The following is a 15,684-nucleotide window of genomic DNA, read 5'->3' as shown; positions in this document are numbered from 1 at the left end:
TGAAAAATTACATTTTCAAAAATTTAACTCAGTTAACATGAACAAAAAGCTCCATGCGGATTCGAACTCATGATCTGCGGTTCAGAAACCCAATACTTTATCCACTGAGCTACGACGATATACAACCCAATCGAACGATATAAACAGTTTAACAAAACATTTAAAATCGCCGTATTGTGACGTATTGTCTTAAAAAGTATAAGTGTAGGTGTAGTGGGGTACCTTAATGTTTACTGACGGAGGGCCATGAGCTCTCCTCGTTGTCATAAATGTTCCTTTATTTTAACAAATCAGTAAAACAATGCATAATGCTCTAGTTTTTGGAGGTATCATATGGAAACGAAGACAATATTTTCAAAACATCCTATTTTAGATATATGTATAAGCTTGCGTAAAGCATTCATTTGACGCAATCAATAAAAATTCTTTAATGAATGGATAAAATAGCCAATCGGAAAAGAGCATGAAATTTTTGTGAAAACAACAGAATATCAGCTTGTTGGCTCTTTCATAGTAATAGGATGCGATACTCTCTGTGAATTTCGACAGTACCGCTACTGTAAAAGTGGTTATTTACGCGTGGGGGAAATTTACACTAAATACGCGATTTGCTAAAAACCACGTAAAATACCCCCGCGCGTATTGTAAAATATTAAACATTTTAAAGTGGAAATCACGTATCCGCGTATTTAATACCCACGCGTATTGTTTGATCAAAGAAAACGCGTACTTAACCACCAGCGTAAATAACCACTTTTACAGTATTCGACGGGCATTGGTTGAGGTACAGTGCTTAATTATCAAGAACAAACTGTTAATTATTAAGTACAAATTGTTAATTCCCATCTCCACGCTCCTAAAAAGATAAACGTAAAAGAATGAAGCAGTGCAAAAATTAGTTTAATAAGTAAAGGTATTATTTGCTGCAACTTTAATTTGTGTAGCAAATAAAGTAAATATGTTATTGCCTAGTTCACCATAATCTATAAAAAAAAATTGTAATTTGTAAATGATGTTGAGCTTTGAAAATGTTTAATTTAAAAATTAGTACCTCTTAAAAGTATTTTAAATTTTCAAATTCCTCCAAAACTCTGATAAATAGATGGAACGATATTAATTTTCAGCCCAAGAACATTCATGTTAATGAAGAGCAAAAGAATGATGACAACAAAGACAGACACCCACTACCCCCGGTAAATCCACCCGTTGTAGGAATAAAAAAGGTGAGATCTGATTGGTCTTTAACAGTCATTTTCATTACGTGCTCAATTTTGATTGGTCTTGTTTTTGTTACATGCCCAGTTTTGATTAATCATGTTTCTTCTGTTGATTTAGTGAAATTCAATTAATTTACATGTTTTGTGTAATTTTTTGGATTGTTCTCTGTTTTTATTGGGGTTTTTTTCTTTTGTTAAGTTGCTTGACTCATCATTTGAATCTCACCAACTGTATGAAGAAATTTAAAAACTGAAATACATTTAGAAAAGGGATGGGATAATTGAAAAAAAAAAAAGAAATTGTTAATGAGTGTAATTTTTCAAAGTAATTGGAAGCAATCTGTAGTTGAGTCGTAAATGAATGTATTGAAATACACTCAAAAACGTCATGTATTTTAAATTACTTTTCAATCACATTTCAATTACTTTACTACAAGTTAGAAGTTAGAAAAGGGTTCTTATAATGATGTATAGTTTGCGTACCTGTTTGGCATGAATTATGAATTAGTCTCTGGGGTTTTCGCACGTTATTTCCGTCAGCTTACACTTGCTATCTAATTTGTTACTGGTATCTCTGTGGACCGTTGTAAAACGGTGTTGTTTATCAAATGAATAAATGAATGAATGAATGAATAAACATATAAATATATCAATTTCATATTTATAGGCTCTTCAAGCAAGGAATTTTGGAATTACGTCAAAATTTCTTTGGGAAAATAGCGTTATCCCGTATGAGATCGACACAAATTCTTTTGGTATGTGTTCTTTACTTATTCATTGTCAAAGGTTATGTTATTTTAATGACAGAAAACACATTTTAATAATTTAAGATAATTATTTTGGCGAAATTTTATTGCTAAAAAACAAATGTAATTGCAATATCTAACTAATCCTCAGTAGTCAAGGGTTTTCGGTCTACTCCGCTCCCCAAACATTTTGTAAACCTTTGGTAGATCTTGGTGATGCGGTGGCGGTATCGAACGAACAACTTGAGTTGAGCCCCTTGAAAATTTAACCTTTAATCGAATGACACACCTGATGATATACACGCATTATATATATTATATATAACTTGAAAACATGTTGACATGGTGAGTATCGGAACAGAATTTACAATACAATTAAATAGGAATTAAAATATAACCAAGCGAAAGCAAGGATTGTTAAAATGTAACTCTGGATGAAGTGAGCTACCTTAAAGTCGTACGTTATACAAATGCTATCCTTGTTTGAATAAATGATTTTCAATGCAAAAACTTTATCATAGTGTCATATCCCGATTACATGACATAGACAAAATGTCAAGATAGAGAATTTAGAACCATTTTAACAGGAGCTTGGACTTTGGGGAGTTGGTGTCAAACAGCAATGTGACGAAGGCCTGTCTATTTCACTGAAGGCGACTCAGCCATTGCTCTTTGAAATCAACAAGATTTGTCTGGCGTTTGAACCAAGACTACGCAATCGGTGTATATTTCCTCTGAAACCAGCGTCATTTTTAACATGTTTTGACGCAAGAAATAGGTAGTTACGTTCTACTGAAGGTCCAAAGTTTTGTTAAAATGGTTCTATTTTCATTGTACATTCTTTCTGATTTTTCAACGTAAAGACATTTTTCTTACGAAACCTTAAAGTTTCCGGGTAGAAAGAACTGTAATATTGAGAATTCTGTTAGAATTCAATATCGATTGCAATATAAGAGAGGAAGCAGTCACCATAAACTATACTTAATATGTACTTTACATGCTATAAAGTACCGAGTGGTGAATGAAAAAAATGAGTGTAATATCCCAAAGGTTTTTTCTCCACATGTAAATGGTAACATCCTTTTTCAATTCTTTTTTTATTTACTGAAACAGTATGTTCATTACTTAAAATATTTTGTCCAAAGATTGAAGTTAGATAATTATACAAAATACAGTGAATATCATTGGATAATGCATACGCCTATCACGAATCACTTCATTTATTAACCAATGAACACTGCTTGGTCCAAGGTATATTTTTGTCGCCCAGAGTTATAATAGCCTCAAGTTTATAAATCAGTATTTTGGGATTGTTTGGGGGGGGGGGGGTATAATATCATTGTTCTTTTTCCTCCCAAATGAGTTATGTTTTTTTTTCTATCAATGAACGCCATAGTTAAGATCACCATTGTTATTACAGGTACAAGACTTAACCAAGCCACCACACTTATTCAGGACATGATCGCACATATTGCACAAACCACGTGTGTCAGGTGGAGACTCAAAACTGCCACGGATACGTACTTTGTAAAAATCACAGGAGATCAGAATGGGTGATTAGAATATATTCTCTCTCTCTCTCTCTCTCTCTCTCAATAGAATATTCTTTTCCTTCCTCACTCTCCCTTTTCCAGCTTGCAGTATTTTTTTTACATTCAATTTTGGCCGCATAGTCGTGACCATGTTTCCACTATTAAATCTTCTAAAAACGAATATCTCAATAAATAATGAAGAACAATATCCCTAAACATATGTCAACGGCCCATTTTTTATTCGGTGAATTTTAGAAGAAAAAAAACCCATGATTTTGATATTTTTCAGATGAGAATGAAAAATTCATATATCTTGAGTAGTTTGGATGGCTTTGATTTAATAATAAATCAATAAATAAATTAAATAAATTATGAATAATAATAATTTTAATTTAATAATTGAGACATTATTGATGATGTTGTTGACCTACCAGCAGTGAATATCGTTCTGATTTGTGACTCTGTTCTTGCAATAAATACAGCGGGTCGTAGTATAAAAGAGGAGATGAATATGATGTAAATAGTAAACAGATCCGACAAGACTGGTTTATCTATCACGTGACATTTTTTTATCGCCAAATCTCGCAACTTAATAATAGTGCATTATTCGCGTAAATGAATATTAAGGAAGGAGTCTTTTCTGGTTTTCGACTTGTCAAAAGTAAATTTGATTAATTGTTCATTAAATCAAGATGAAAGGAAATTAAAATAGTATATTTTTCTTTCTTTTTTACTATCATACAACTTGGCATAGAAAAATGTAATCAATGTTTAGAATGGAACAAGGACTATATTTTTGGCGTAATATTGGCGTAGGAAAATATCACATGTTGCGCAATTCAGAATTGCTGCAGATTATATATATATAATGAGTCTGTTTTAGCATTTTAAAAACAATAACAATAATGTTGGATTTTTTTTTACTAATGTGAACTAATAATATGATACTTGGGTTTCAGATTATGTTTTTAAAATATGATTTGCCTATCAAATAACATTTTTATAAGCTTTTTAAAGCGCCCATTCTATACATTGATTTTTGTGAAAAAATCACTAAAATCAGTTTTTCTCTCTTATGAAACGATCAATATATTAGCTTTTCTGTCAATTTATATCTTTATATAAAGTCTTCATAATACATAAAAATTAGAAATATTTTATTATTGGAAGCATAAAAAAATAATCAAAAATTCTTCAAAATTTAAGAAAATTAGAGGAAATGCGGGCTAAGCAATATCAATTTTAGTATAAATATTAATTCCAATTTAGTAGTATAAGCTGATAGACACTCTCATGGTCTTTGATTTCATTGAAGATCTGAATCTTCAAATCTTAAACAAATGTCTACAGAACTATAAAGAGCTACACTTATTTTTATCACTCTTTACGTTGGGGAAAAAGGTAGTGACCTTGACCTGACCTTTATCCGGAAACAAAAAGGTCAAATTTAATTAAACTGATAGAATCATTAAGTAATATGATCCGTTTGACTGTGTCAAAATTTCATGCATCTCTTATTATAAGAAGTATGTTTGATAATGAAAAGACTCCTTCCTTAATGGCAGAGAAATTCACATCGAACACGCTTATCGATTTGGATATCACGTGACAAGTGTATAGTACATATGTACAAGCATGTTACTTTAATCGAGTTCATGCAATACACCAGGTATTTTTATAGGGAAGCCAAATGGACTTTTGCATTTTAAAAAAAAGCATTTGAACTAGATATAGAGAGATAGAGAAATAGGTTTTGACAAAATACATGGACCCGTCGAAGGAAAAAAGTGTACCTAATAGCGCTCATGTATCTTAAAGACTTTAAAATGTGGGACGAAGCTAAAAGTCCATGGAGATTGAATGCAGACAGTGTACCCTTACTACGAATAATGATGTATAGTTCCCATGTAACTGTTTTATCTCAGATAAAAAAGAGATTATGTAATGGCACATATATCAAATTTAAATATATGCAATTCCGAATTTTTTTTCTATTTGTTTGTCAATATACTTTGGTCCATATATCACCTCATCTGTTGAAAGCTACAGTATATCGATTTATTCTTTACTAAATTATAAATTATAATAATAAAATCTTGAAGTTTAAGGTATATCTGACTGTTGTTTGTTGACTTAGCCTCCTTCAAGAAAAAAATGCACGTTTTGCACGATGTCTTTCAGGTGCTGGTCCTACGTCGGCAATGTTAAATTCTCTGGAGGTCAAGGACTCAATCTCGGTCAAGGATGCTTAAATGTGAGAACTGTATTCTATTTTTGTATTCAACAAACAAAAGACATCTCAATTAACAATAATTCTCATTTGGTCTCATGTTGTTTTATGCGTATTTTTTTAAAAATTTTTGTCGTAGGAATATATAGTTCTACACGAATTGCACCATGCTATAGGAGGTCTTCATGAACAGCAGAGAAACAGGAGGAAATACTTCGTGAAGATCAACTGGGAGAATATACGCAGTAATTACAACGACCAGTACGCTCTCAGTGCCCAGACAAAGAACAACGAGGTGTATGACTACGCCTCCATCCTGCAGTACCACTTGACGGTAATTAAAGCTGACATGAATTCATAAAAGAATTTGGTCGCCATATTAGTTTCTATCGCTCTTCTACTGCCAACTGGGGGATATATATGGGTTGAGAAAGTTACTGTCGGTTGCGTTCCGATCGAGGTACTAGTATTCAGGTTGTAAGGAAACTGCAATCCATAAAACACAAAATAATGAATTTCCAAGGTATCCGTATTATTTTTTGCACAGATAGTGCTGTCTTTCTTTACATGCACTTCGAACACGTGTGTCGTTCATACAGAGTACATAACATCAATTTGCATCTTTTTGAAAACCACAGTGGCACTACATCCAACACAGTAGATAGATGATAGTAAATCCAAGAAAGTAACAATGTGACATGGTTTCTATCGGTTTCTACAAAACACTACGGTTTTTTTAATCCGTACGGTCATTGACATTTTCGATCTGCCACAGCATGTGGTTTGCGCGTGTATAATGTTATAATACATACGTCTGTAAGTATCAAGGTTTTTTAAAATACGTGTGCCTGGATTTCAGTCTGTCTTGTTTCGTCGTTCATTGGATATTCCTTACAAGTGCAGTGATTGTAACATTTTTTTTTTCAAAACGCGTTTCTACGAGTCTTTTCGTCCTATGTAACAGTGTTCGGGTGAATGAAATACCTGAATGCTTTGAAGCATGAATAGTGCTATCGGCCTTAAATATGGGGTGTGTAGCGATGAGCAGAACAATAGAAATAGTCGGTAGTGGAAGATAAAAGAGAAATGATGCGAATTTATGAATTATGGTCAGCTATCAGTTCAATCGCAAATTTTCAGGCCTTTCCGACAGGCTGAAAAACAACCTTAAAGGTTTTACACAGGTAAAGACATTTCCCTTCTTTAGGTAATCATTGAAAAGGATATATTTACATCTACCAAGCATAATTTCCTCTATTTCTTACGGAAACTTATAGCTAATTCATAGCTCTATAGAAACAGCCAGACTGAAATCTACACGCCCTATTTATCGATTTGTCAAAATCTACAGCGGCTGAAAGTGACAGGACTGAAATTGACACGCCCTGTTTATCGATTGGTCTGAACCTACAGCGACCTTAGTAAAATCCCGGACTGCACGAAATAATCATGACGATGCCAGACTCAAAGTCTCACAGTAGACGATTTGGCTGTTTCTTTTAGCTAACGTACTTTTATACATTAACAGTAATTTAGTGAATTTTACTAACTTTTCATGATCAGTTTATTAATTAGTTTAAGAAAGATGTTAATATAAACAATAAAATGCTTTCTTTGATGATTCATGCGGGTTATGAAGGTAGCGATCATTGCAGGAAAAATTTACATAACCCGCTAACGCGGGTTATGTATTTTTCCTGCAATGTCGCTACCTTCATATCCCAAATGAATCACCAAAGAAAGCATTTTATTGTTTAAATGAACTTGAAATTGGGGATTAATTTGATTATATCAAACGGCATCCCCTGATACTATAATAAGATACAGGAAAGACATTTACCTTGGTCAAATAATATCTTTTTAATGGACTTTTGTGTAAAGTTTCAGAATTCGATGACATATGACATCTGATGGGGATTATACACTGTATATAAGCTTCAATTAACGCATGTTGCATGGTTTCGTCTAATTAACAAAGGCAAACATGTTCAAGATTACTTAGGTTTGGAAAATGAAAGCAACACTTACGACGTGATGTGGAGTTGACTTATAGATATGTTAATTTGCATGAAGAAATAATTTTCTTTATCTAAGCATATTTAATTGGTCTAGATTTATAGTTTCATAATTCAGTATCGCTCTCTTAGAAATTCGTTTGCTTTAAATTAATCATATTATGTGCATGTAACCAAAATCATGCAGCCAAAGCATATTAAGTGTTTTATATAATCCCAATAAAGTTATACGTTGAACATTTTGAATAAAGTTTTTATGTTCAATTTTCTATAGTGGCATACCCCCCCCCCACGTGCATGATAAATTAAGTCAACTTGAAAGAAAAGTATGTAAACATGAAAGTAACCAATAAGGTCGCATTTAACTATGGGTAAATGTGCTTTTTACCCCCATTACCGGTCACCATGTTAGAAGGTGCAATATGTAAATCATGAAAACACTCAATATTTATGTGCAAGAAGCAAAAGGTATGTTGATAACTCTATCTTGCACAATGATATAAATAAAATATCTTGCATACAAAAATACGGATATAAACTTTCAAACTTTTAAGTTGTTTTGAGGTTATTTTCCTACTATGTACTGCAGATACTTTCCAGTTATAAAAAATATACCTTTATGTAGTATACATATTGCAGGCTTTTACCTCAAACGGCAAGGCAACAATGACAATCCCAGATAGAGACTTGGAGTATCTGATTTCCAACTACAAGAGCGGTTTTTCTTATTACGACGTGGCGGAAGTCAACAAAGCGTATGGCTGTGTTACCGGTAAGTATTTCAGATCTGATCCAATTCTATGAAGAAAAAAAAAATGGTAGCATCGCATTCAGATACAGTCATACCTAACAGTTTTGATAGACTTTGATAAGTTAAAAAGCCTAACACCATTTATTTGTTGCTGAGTGGTCCTGTTGCCATAGTAACAGAGGGTGAAGTCGTAAAAATTGCATTTTAATATCTACTGTGGAATCATTAGATTTCGTAGTGGCTCAATTTTCGTGGAATTCGTGAATACCTCTCATCCACGAATTAACATCCTCCACGAATTAATAAATTAGGGCAATATAGTCATATTTTCTCTGTAGGTTTAAAAGATTACACGAAATTACGTCCCCAGAATCCTGTAAAATAAAAGCAATCCACGAAAATTGGCCCCCACGAAATTTAATGATAACACAGTATTTGAGAATATATTGTGGGTAATGGCAAGAAGTTGGGGTTTACAGTAAAGGATATTTTATAAAGAAATGTTGTCATTTTTCAAGAGAAACAGGTACATTAATGGAGGCACGCATATTTTTATAGTGTTTTCATGGTAAATGATCAGAAGTTTCTAAATATGATTTATTCATTTAATTTGAATTTAAAATGGAATTCTAGATTATTTTTGTGCACAATTTTATATTTGGAAAATGAAGAATCCAAAAATAAAAATTGAGAACCGCTGCTATATGATAATAAACTGAAAAATAAGGTAAATTCTACTATTTCATATCTATGCCAGTGAATATAACCATGTATTATGTTTCAAAGTAGATAAGTTTGCTTTTTTCTTATCTTTAACAGCTGTTTCAATGGCCATGGCAACGGTTGCCCTAAGCAACCTTTATTAGTGTCGTAATACTTTCATCACCTAGATGTGTCCGAATGTGAAATATAAAAAGAAAATTGATGACAATGTGTGGCCAGTGCATTGCAGAATTTTTTTATTCTTTTAAAGAATCGATAATTAAAAGTTAATTGAATAAACCTTTTTAAATGGCTATTATACAAAGATGGTTAATCCTATTTAGCTTAAATCATGCACATATGAACGACCAAATCCCAGTATTTAACACAGTAGATCAAATGACTAAAATCGCTTTGAAATCCAGAATAAAACAGTGAATGCATTTTTGCTTAACTTATTGTCATAACACAGGATCATGGGCAGAATACCGATTTTGTAAAGGCACGCTGCTATGGAAGGCCTTACTCATTGCTTTATAACGAGCACGGCTCTAGTTGTTTCACTTACTATTTTTAGATGAGAATGGAACATGGAAAAGCAAAATAGGGGGTTGGGGGGTTGTGGAATGTAATTCTTTGTAATTTGAATGAAATTCACTTTTAAAAAAATCCCTGAAAACCAGATAAACATTTTTTTCAGAAATGTTTTTCGGCATTAAATGGCTTAAAATAGCATATTATCAATATGAGTTCATACAAACTTAAGTAGTTTTTCAAGCACTGATCAAAGCGAGCACTCAGATGAACAATCAGAGGGTGCGGCGGTTTCCAAACCTCTATAATTAAGTTCATTAAGTTTTCTCCCATTCCGTTTTATCTAATTCCCTGACTCCACTTTATAACTAATCGTTTTAAGCTCGACTAAATCTTTATAAAAGAGATTCAATCGCTTGCATTAGGTAGCTCATTTGAAATGGCACCTTATCGTTCATGTCACTCGGCACCTGGTTCGAATTCCAGACTTGTTCGTCATCATCCCTTCCCACAATTAGTAAATTTTGGGTTTAACAGAAAAATGAAATGTGACCTTTGGAGATTAACAATCAGACTAATTTAATTGCTGGCGATAGATGGCTCTCTTGAAAGATCGCCAAACTATAAGGACCAAGGTTTGAAGACCAGTATTCCAGTTTTCAGTACCATCAGTCTTAATTTCTCTGTTATCGAAGTGACTTGAAAAGAGACTAAAACTGGTTATGTCGTCATTGGCTCTACATGTACATGTACAAACCCTTCGTAGTGTATGAAACAAGTACGGTAACACTGTATACATTTATTATAATTTGGTGTTCTGTTTATAGCATCGTGCACAGTTTCCTGTCAAAATGAGGGTTTCCGAATGCAGGCTGTGGACCAATCCACGTGTGAATGCCAGTGTCCTTCTGGTCTCAAAGGCGCAACGTGTGAGGATCTCGACACAGACGCTGGTCAGTGAATTATTATTAATCAAAGTACCAAAAGTACTTGTTGGAGCTCTTAACACCCACCCTAAGTTGACAATAAAAATCTACATGATATTGCTTAATGATATAAGAATTCAGAACCACTAAAACTGTTTTTTTCTTAAGTACAACTACAGTAACACTTACATGCAACAGTCAAGCGATGAATATGACTCCAAACCTAATAATGTAAATAAAGAAATGTTGTTCAATTATTTCTAAATAGGGAAATATTTTAGTTTATATATTCTGGATTGTGTTGAAGTAAATGTAAAGTATATTTATCACTTGCTTATTGTTGGTAGTTTGAAACTTTTTTAACTTTAATAATTAGGAAATTAAAATGTCATGTCTAAACCAAAATTCGTGAACACATATTTTCTAGGATTTTCTGAAAAGCTTAGCAGCAAGTATTGGTAATTCTTAGTCAATTTTACTTTTTACTAAAGCACTGGATGTCCTTTCGGATTTCCTCTGCACTTTTAGTGGCATCTTCTTCCATCTCTTTTTATATGCTGTTCAATGTTGAGGTTTTTTTCATGGTACTATGAGTTATTGGAAATCACACATTAAAGTTAACTTTAATGAACATTAAATTTTCGTGGATCAACCTAACTGCTAAAGTATTTAACGAATACTAATGATACAACGGTCTGTGGATTTAAAATGACAGCTAGCACTGAAGAAAAAAAAATAGTTTTTCAAATATCAACATATTTGTAAAAAACAATTTGAATAATCAACATTAATATAAACCTCGATTTATAAGTACCGGTAAAGTAAGAAAAACAGAAAAATAGCCCGTTGAGATTTATGAAGCATTAGATATAGGGATGTGTAAAAATTCCAACGTTTTTAATTCAGTTATGTATTCTTAAAATGCGCATGCGTCAACAAAAAGGTAGAAATGCTATAAAAGAGTATAACAATTATTTTTCTTAAATAAAATCAATATACATATCAGAACTCAATAACGACTGTTTGGTCTGATTTTCAATTTTTTTTACACTGCTTAGATTGCGGGAGAATTATTAATCTCTCTAATGGTGGATTCGGGGAAATTAAAATGACATCATATACCCAAGGAAAAGTTTGCACGTGGCTTGTGAAGGTAAATATTACAACGCGCCTATATAGGCAAAATTTCTGTAAACAGTCAGAAAAAAACCTAATAAGTTATAGTGTAGGCAGATGTTAATTTGTGTGTAGGCAGATGTTGATTTTTGTATAGACAAATGTTAATTTGTGTGTAGGCAGGTGTTAACCTGTTTGTAGGCAGATGTTAATTTGTGTACATGCAAATGTTAATTTGTGTGTAGGCAGATGTTGATTTTATTGTAGGCAGATGTTAATTTGTGTACCTGCAGATGTTAACTTGTGTGTAGGTGGATGTTCACCTGTGTACCTGGAGATGTTAATTTGTGTGTAGTCAGATGTTTATTTGTGTGTAGGCAGATGTTAACTTGTGTGTAGGCAGATGTTAATTTTTGTGTAGGCAGATGTTAATTTGTGTGTAGGCAGATATTAACTTGCGTGTAGGCAGATGTTAATTTTTGTGTACATATGCAGATGTTAATTTTTGTGTAGGCAGATGTTAATTTTTGTGTAGGCAGATGTTAATTTTTGTGTAGGCAGATGTTAACTTGTGTGTAGGCGGATGTTAACCTGTGTACATGCAGATGGTAATTTGTGTGTAGGCAGATGGTAATTTGTGTGTAGGCAGATGTTAACATGTGTGTTTAGTAGTTTTGTATGCGGGCGTTAGTATTTGTATGGGCATTTATCAATCTGTTAATTACCATGTGACGTTAATAAGTAATTGTTTAGGCGGTAAATTGTAAGTTTGCTAATAGGTGGTTGGTTGCATGGGTTATAGATTGTTCAGATTATTTGAGACCTTACAAAAACAAGCATCAAACACTTCACAATTTTGGTAAAAAAGGTAACTTGTTTCTATTTTACCGCATCAAAATTGAAATCTTTGTTTGTAATACAGTTCTATAAAATAACTAAATTTAGTGCGGTTTGATGTAATAACAAAAAGATGACCTTTTCTGCTGAATTATTTTTTAAAATCAGCTATGGAGTATGGACAATTGCTATTACTTATTTAATCCTTTAGTTTATCTCAGATGTGATTTCGAAAAAAATATATTTCACATGTTCCTTTCTGTGACACAAAACGTCTTTGCGTGCTAGGGATACGTAAACAAAATGGGGAATTTCATGTAACAGCAAGTCGAATTTTGTGGAAGCGCAAAATCATGACTGATAAATTTAATCTTTTGATAGTTTCTAAAATAGTTTTTGAAGATCGAGAATAGCTGCTGTAATTTTTTTAATTTCTCAAAATCTTAGGCAGAATCCAACTCCATTATCAAAGCAACTGTGACGTCAGTCGACCTGCCATTCAGCTCACAGAACGACTGCTACCATTGGTTAGAATTCAGAGACTATCTGATTGGAGACGAGGGAAAAGAGTAATTTAAATAAATTATTATCTAATCTGATTCACATATAAATGTATTTGAATATTGTTGAAAATATCAAATATTCATCTTTTATAGTTTTATTTTGTCAAAATTTGTCATAATTTCTATTCAACAGATTGTGTGGACAGTCTACAACAGCCAAAACATACACACAGGCTAACATTGGGAAGGCGTCACCATTTATGATTCGATTCAACAGTCAAAAAACTCAATTACCAGGAACTGGCTTCACCGTAAAAGTGGAAGCAATGAAATCAGGTAACCAATCAATTTACAGCTCATAGTGTTATTATATTTTTCTATATATTTTTCTATATTATGTTTATTTTTTTTTACAGGATATAGAGTTCTCCCTGTAAAACATGAGTTTGATACAGTTAATTATAATGTTGTGTTTACAGGAATTAATGTTTGTTAACAATATATATATATATATATATATATATATATATATATATATATATATATATATATATATATATATATATATATATATATATATATGACTTTTCCTTGTAAAACGGACCTTTTCGATACAGTTATTTACAATGTTGTGTTTACTGCAATTATATTTCTTTGTTTACATGATACTAGAGTTCTCCCCATAAAACATGAGTTTGCTACAATTAATCATAATGTTGTGTTTACAGGAATTAATTTTTGTTAACAGAATGCATTTCTTTCTTATAAAACGGACCTTTTCAATGCAGTTATTTACAATGTTGTGTTTACATTTATTATATTTCTTTGTTTACAGGATGCTAGAGTTCTCCTTATAAAACATGAGTTTGCTACAGTTAATCATTATGTTGTGTCTACAGGAGTTAATTTTTTGTAACAGTGTGTAAGACTTTTCCTTGTAAAACGAATCTTTTCAATACAGTTATTTACAATGTTGTGTTTACAGCTATTATATTTCTTTGTTTACAAGACATATGAGTTCCCCCTGTAAAACAGGATCTCTTTCTGTACTGCTGGTAATGAACTGTAATGTGTTTACAGTTATTATTTTTCTGTCTTTACAGGATGTATGAGTTTTCCCTGTAAAACAGGCTCTCTCTGTACCGAGGGGAGCGGAGACGGATCGTACACCTGCTCCTGTCAAAATGGCCTCTCGGGCAAAAACTGCGACGAGTTCAGAGGTAAGGTTAGGTGTTGGCATTAGCTGTCAGTACAACGTAGACACCCAGTATAGATATCTATAGAACTTAAACTGCAAACCGACTTGTGTCGAGTTTTAACAAGTGTTTGTTGTACTTCGTTGAAATGTATCATTAGTATTATGATCCCCAAATATTGACCTAAGGTGATTCATTAAATCAACGACAATTAATTCGTTTGAATTTAATCTACAGAAAAGATGCACCTTAGACGGGTGCTTTGGTTCTGTCATAGTTATCCTGACGTTGTGAGGTATCTTAATTATTCTAATAAATTTCGTCAATCCTTTCGCGTTAATTGCTATACTGCTCTTCTGCAGTGACGGTTGGTTTAGTTTGGCACTGTTTTAGCTAGATAATTAAATGACGTCAATAAAACAGAAATCGTTACGCCGTTTTTATGCAAAGTGCGGCATTTATCCTTTGAAGGAGCAGTACCGCAGAGTTTTGGAAAAGGGGTCTGTTAATTAATATTTTTTATCTATTCTTAATCGTAAAACAGCTGGTGCATGTTTACATGCTTTCGATGTCTTTAAAGTATAACAATACACACTGCATGCAAATTCTTTATACAGTTGGTTTTTTTTTGTCAGCGCCATCTTACAACCTGTGTGACCACGAGGACGATTTCGGCACGTGTTTGTTTGACCAGGACCCTTCCTCCGATATTGGTTGGAACTTCAATACGGTAAAAAGAGTTCAGAGTTCAAACAAACCTGTTTAAACTGAAACCTTAGTAACCCTTCACTTTGTCCATCTTGACGAACAAGTTCTAGACATAACGAAAAAGTTATATCCTTTGGCCGCCATCTTTGGGAAATAACCATTTCATACAGCTGAAATGAAATTGTCTGAGAGCTTTTACGTTTTTCTGCATCATAAAAGATGCAACGATGATTCAACCTTACTTACTTTGAAATGTTCAGTGGAAGAGAAATGTATAATTGAAGAAAATTCAATTACTGCAAACGTAGAGGCGGCTCAGGTATAACAGGCTTCGTTAATTTGAGCTTATCTTTTTTGCGTCCAACTTCTGTACATTTTTATGGAAGGAGTTTGAAATGAAAAATTGCAACAGTACTATTGGAACTGTGCATTGCACCCCCCTCCCCCCCTTTTTTGTCAAATGAATTTCTATTATTTGATACATTTAGATACCCAGTTACACTATTACCAAACGTATTGAGGTGTCCTTTATAATGAGAAACTGACCTGCAATTAATGTTTTTCGGAGTTGTGTGACTAACTTAAAGTAACTCGAATATGTGCACATACGCTAGTGCTTATCAACATGTTGGGTGGACTCATACACACGAAATACAAGTATCTCCTTATCA

The 15,684-nt window shown here is 32.9% G+C and overlaps 1 protein-coding gene across 1 annotated transcript in view; it reads left to right on the top strand.

Moving 5' to 3' along the window:
* Window positions 1-1,174: 1,174 nt before the first annotated feature.
* Window positions 1,175-15,684, top strand: part of LOC128173172 (neurogenic locus notch homolog protein 1-like) — a 29,928-nt gene continuing 15,418 nt past the window's right edge. The window contains exons 1-12 of the mRNA XM_052838886.1: window positions 1,175-1,223; window positions 1,885-1,972; window positions 3,384-3,516; window positions 5,677-5,749; window positions 5,865-6,059; window positions 8,380-8,512; window positions 10,555-10,680; window positions 11,712-11,806; window positions 13,054-13,175; window positions 13,303-13,445; window positions 14,213-14,329; window positions 14,941-15,035. Of these exons, the coding sequence (XP_052694846.1) occupies window positions 3,422-3,516; window positions 5,677-5,749; window positions 5,865-6,059; window positions 8,380-8,512; window positions 10,555-10,680; window positions 11,712-11,806; window positions 13,054-13,175; window positions 13,303-13,445; window positions 14,213-14,329; window positions 14,941-15,035 (1,194 nt within the window). The 5' untranslated portion in view covers window positions 1,175-1,223; window positions 1,885-1,972; window positions 3,384-3,421. The remainder of the gene's footprint in view (window positions 1,224-1,884; window positions 1,973-3,383; window positions 3,517-5,676; window positions 5,750-5,864; window positions 6,060-8,379; window positions 8,513-10,554; window positions 10,681-11,711; window positions 11,807-13,053; window positions 13,176-13,302; window positions 13,446-14,212; window positions 14,330-14,940; window positions 15,036-15,684) is intronic.

Source organism: Crassostrea angulata, chromosome 2 (genome assembly GCF_025612915.1).
Source record: "Crassostrea angulata isolate pt1a10 chromosome 2, ASM2561291v2, whole genome shotgun sequence".
In the NCBI taxonomy this organism is placed as follows: domain Eukaryota; kingdom Metazoa; phylum Mollusca; class Bivalvia; order Ostreida; family Ostreidae; genus Magallana; species Magallana angulata.
This window is presented reverse-complemented; position numbering and strand designations above follow the sequence as displayed.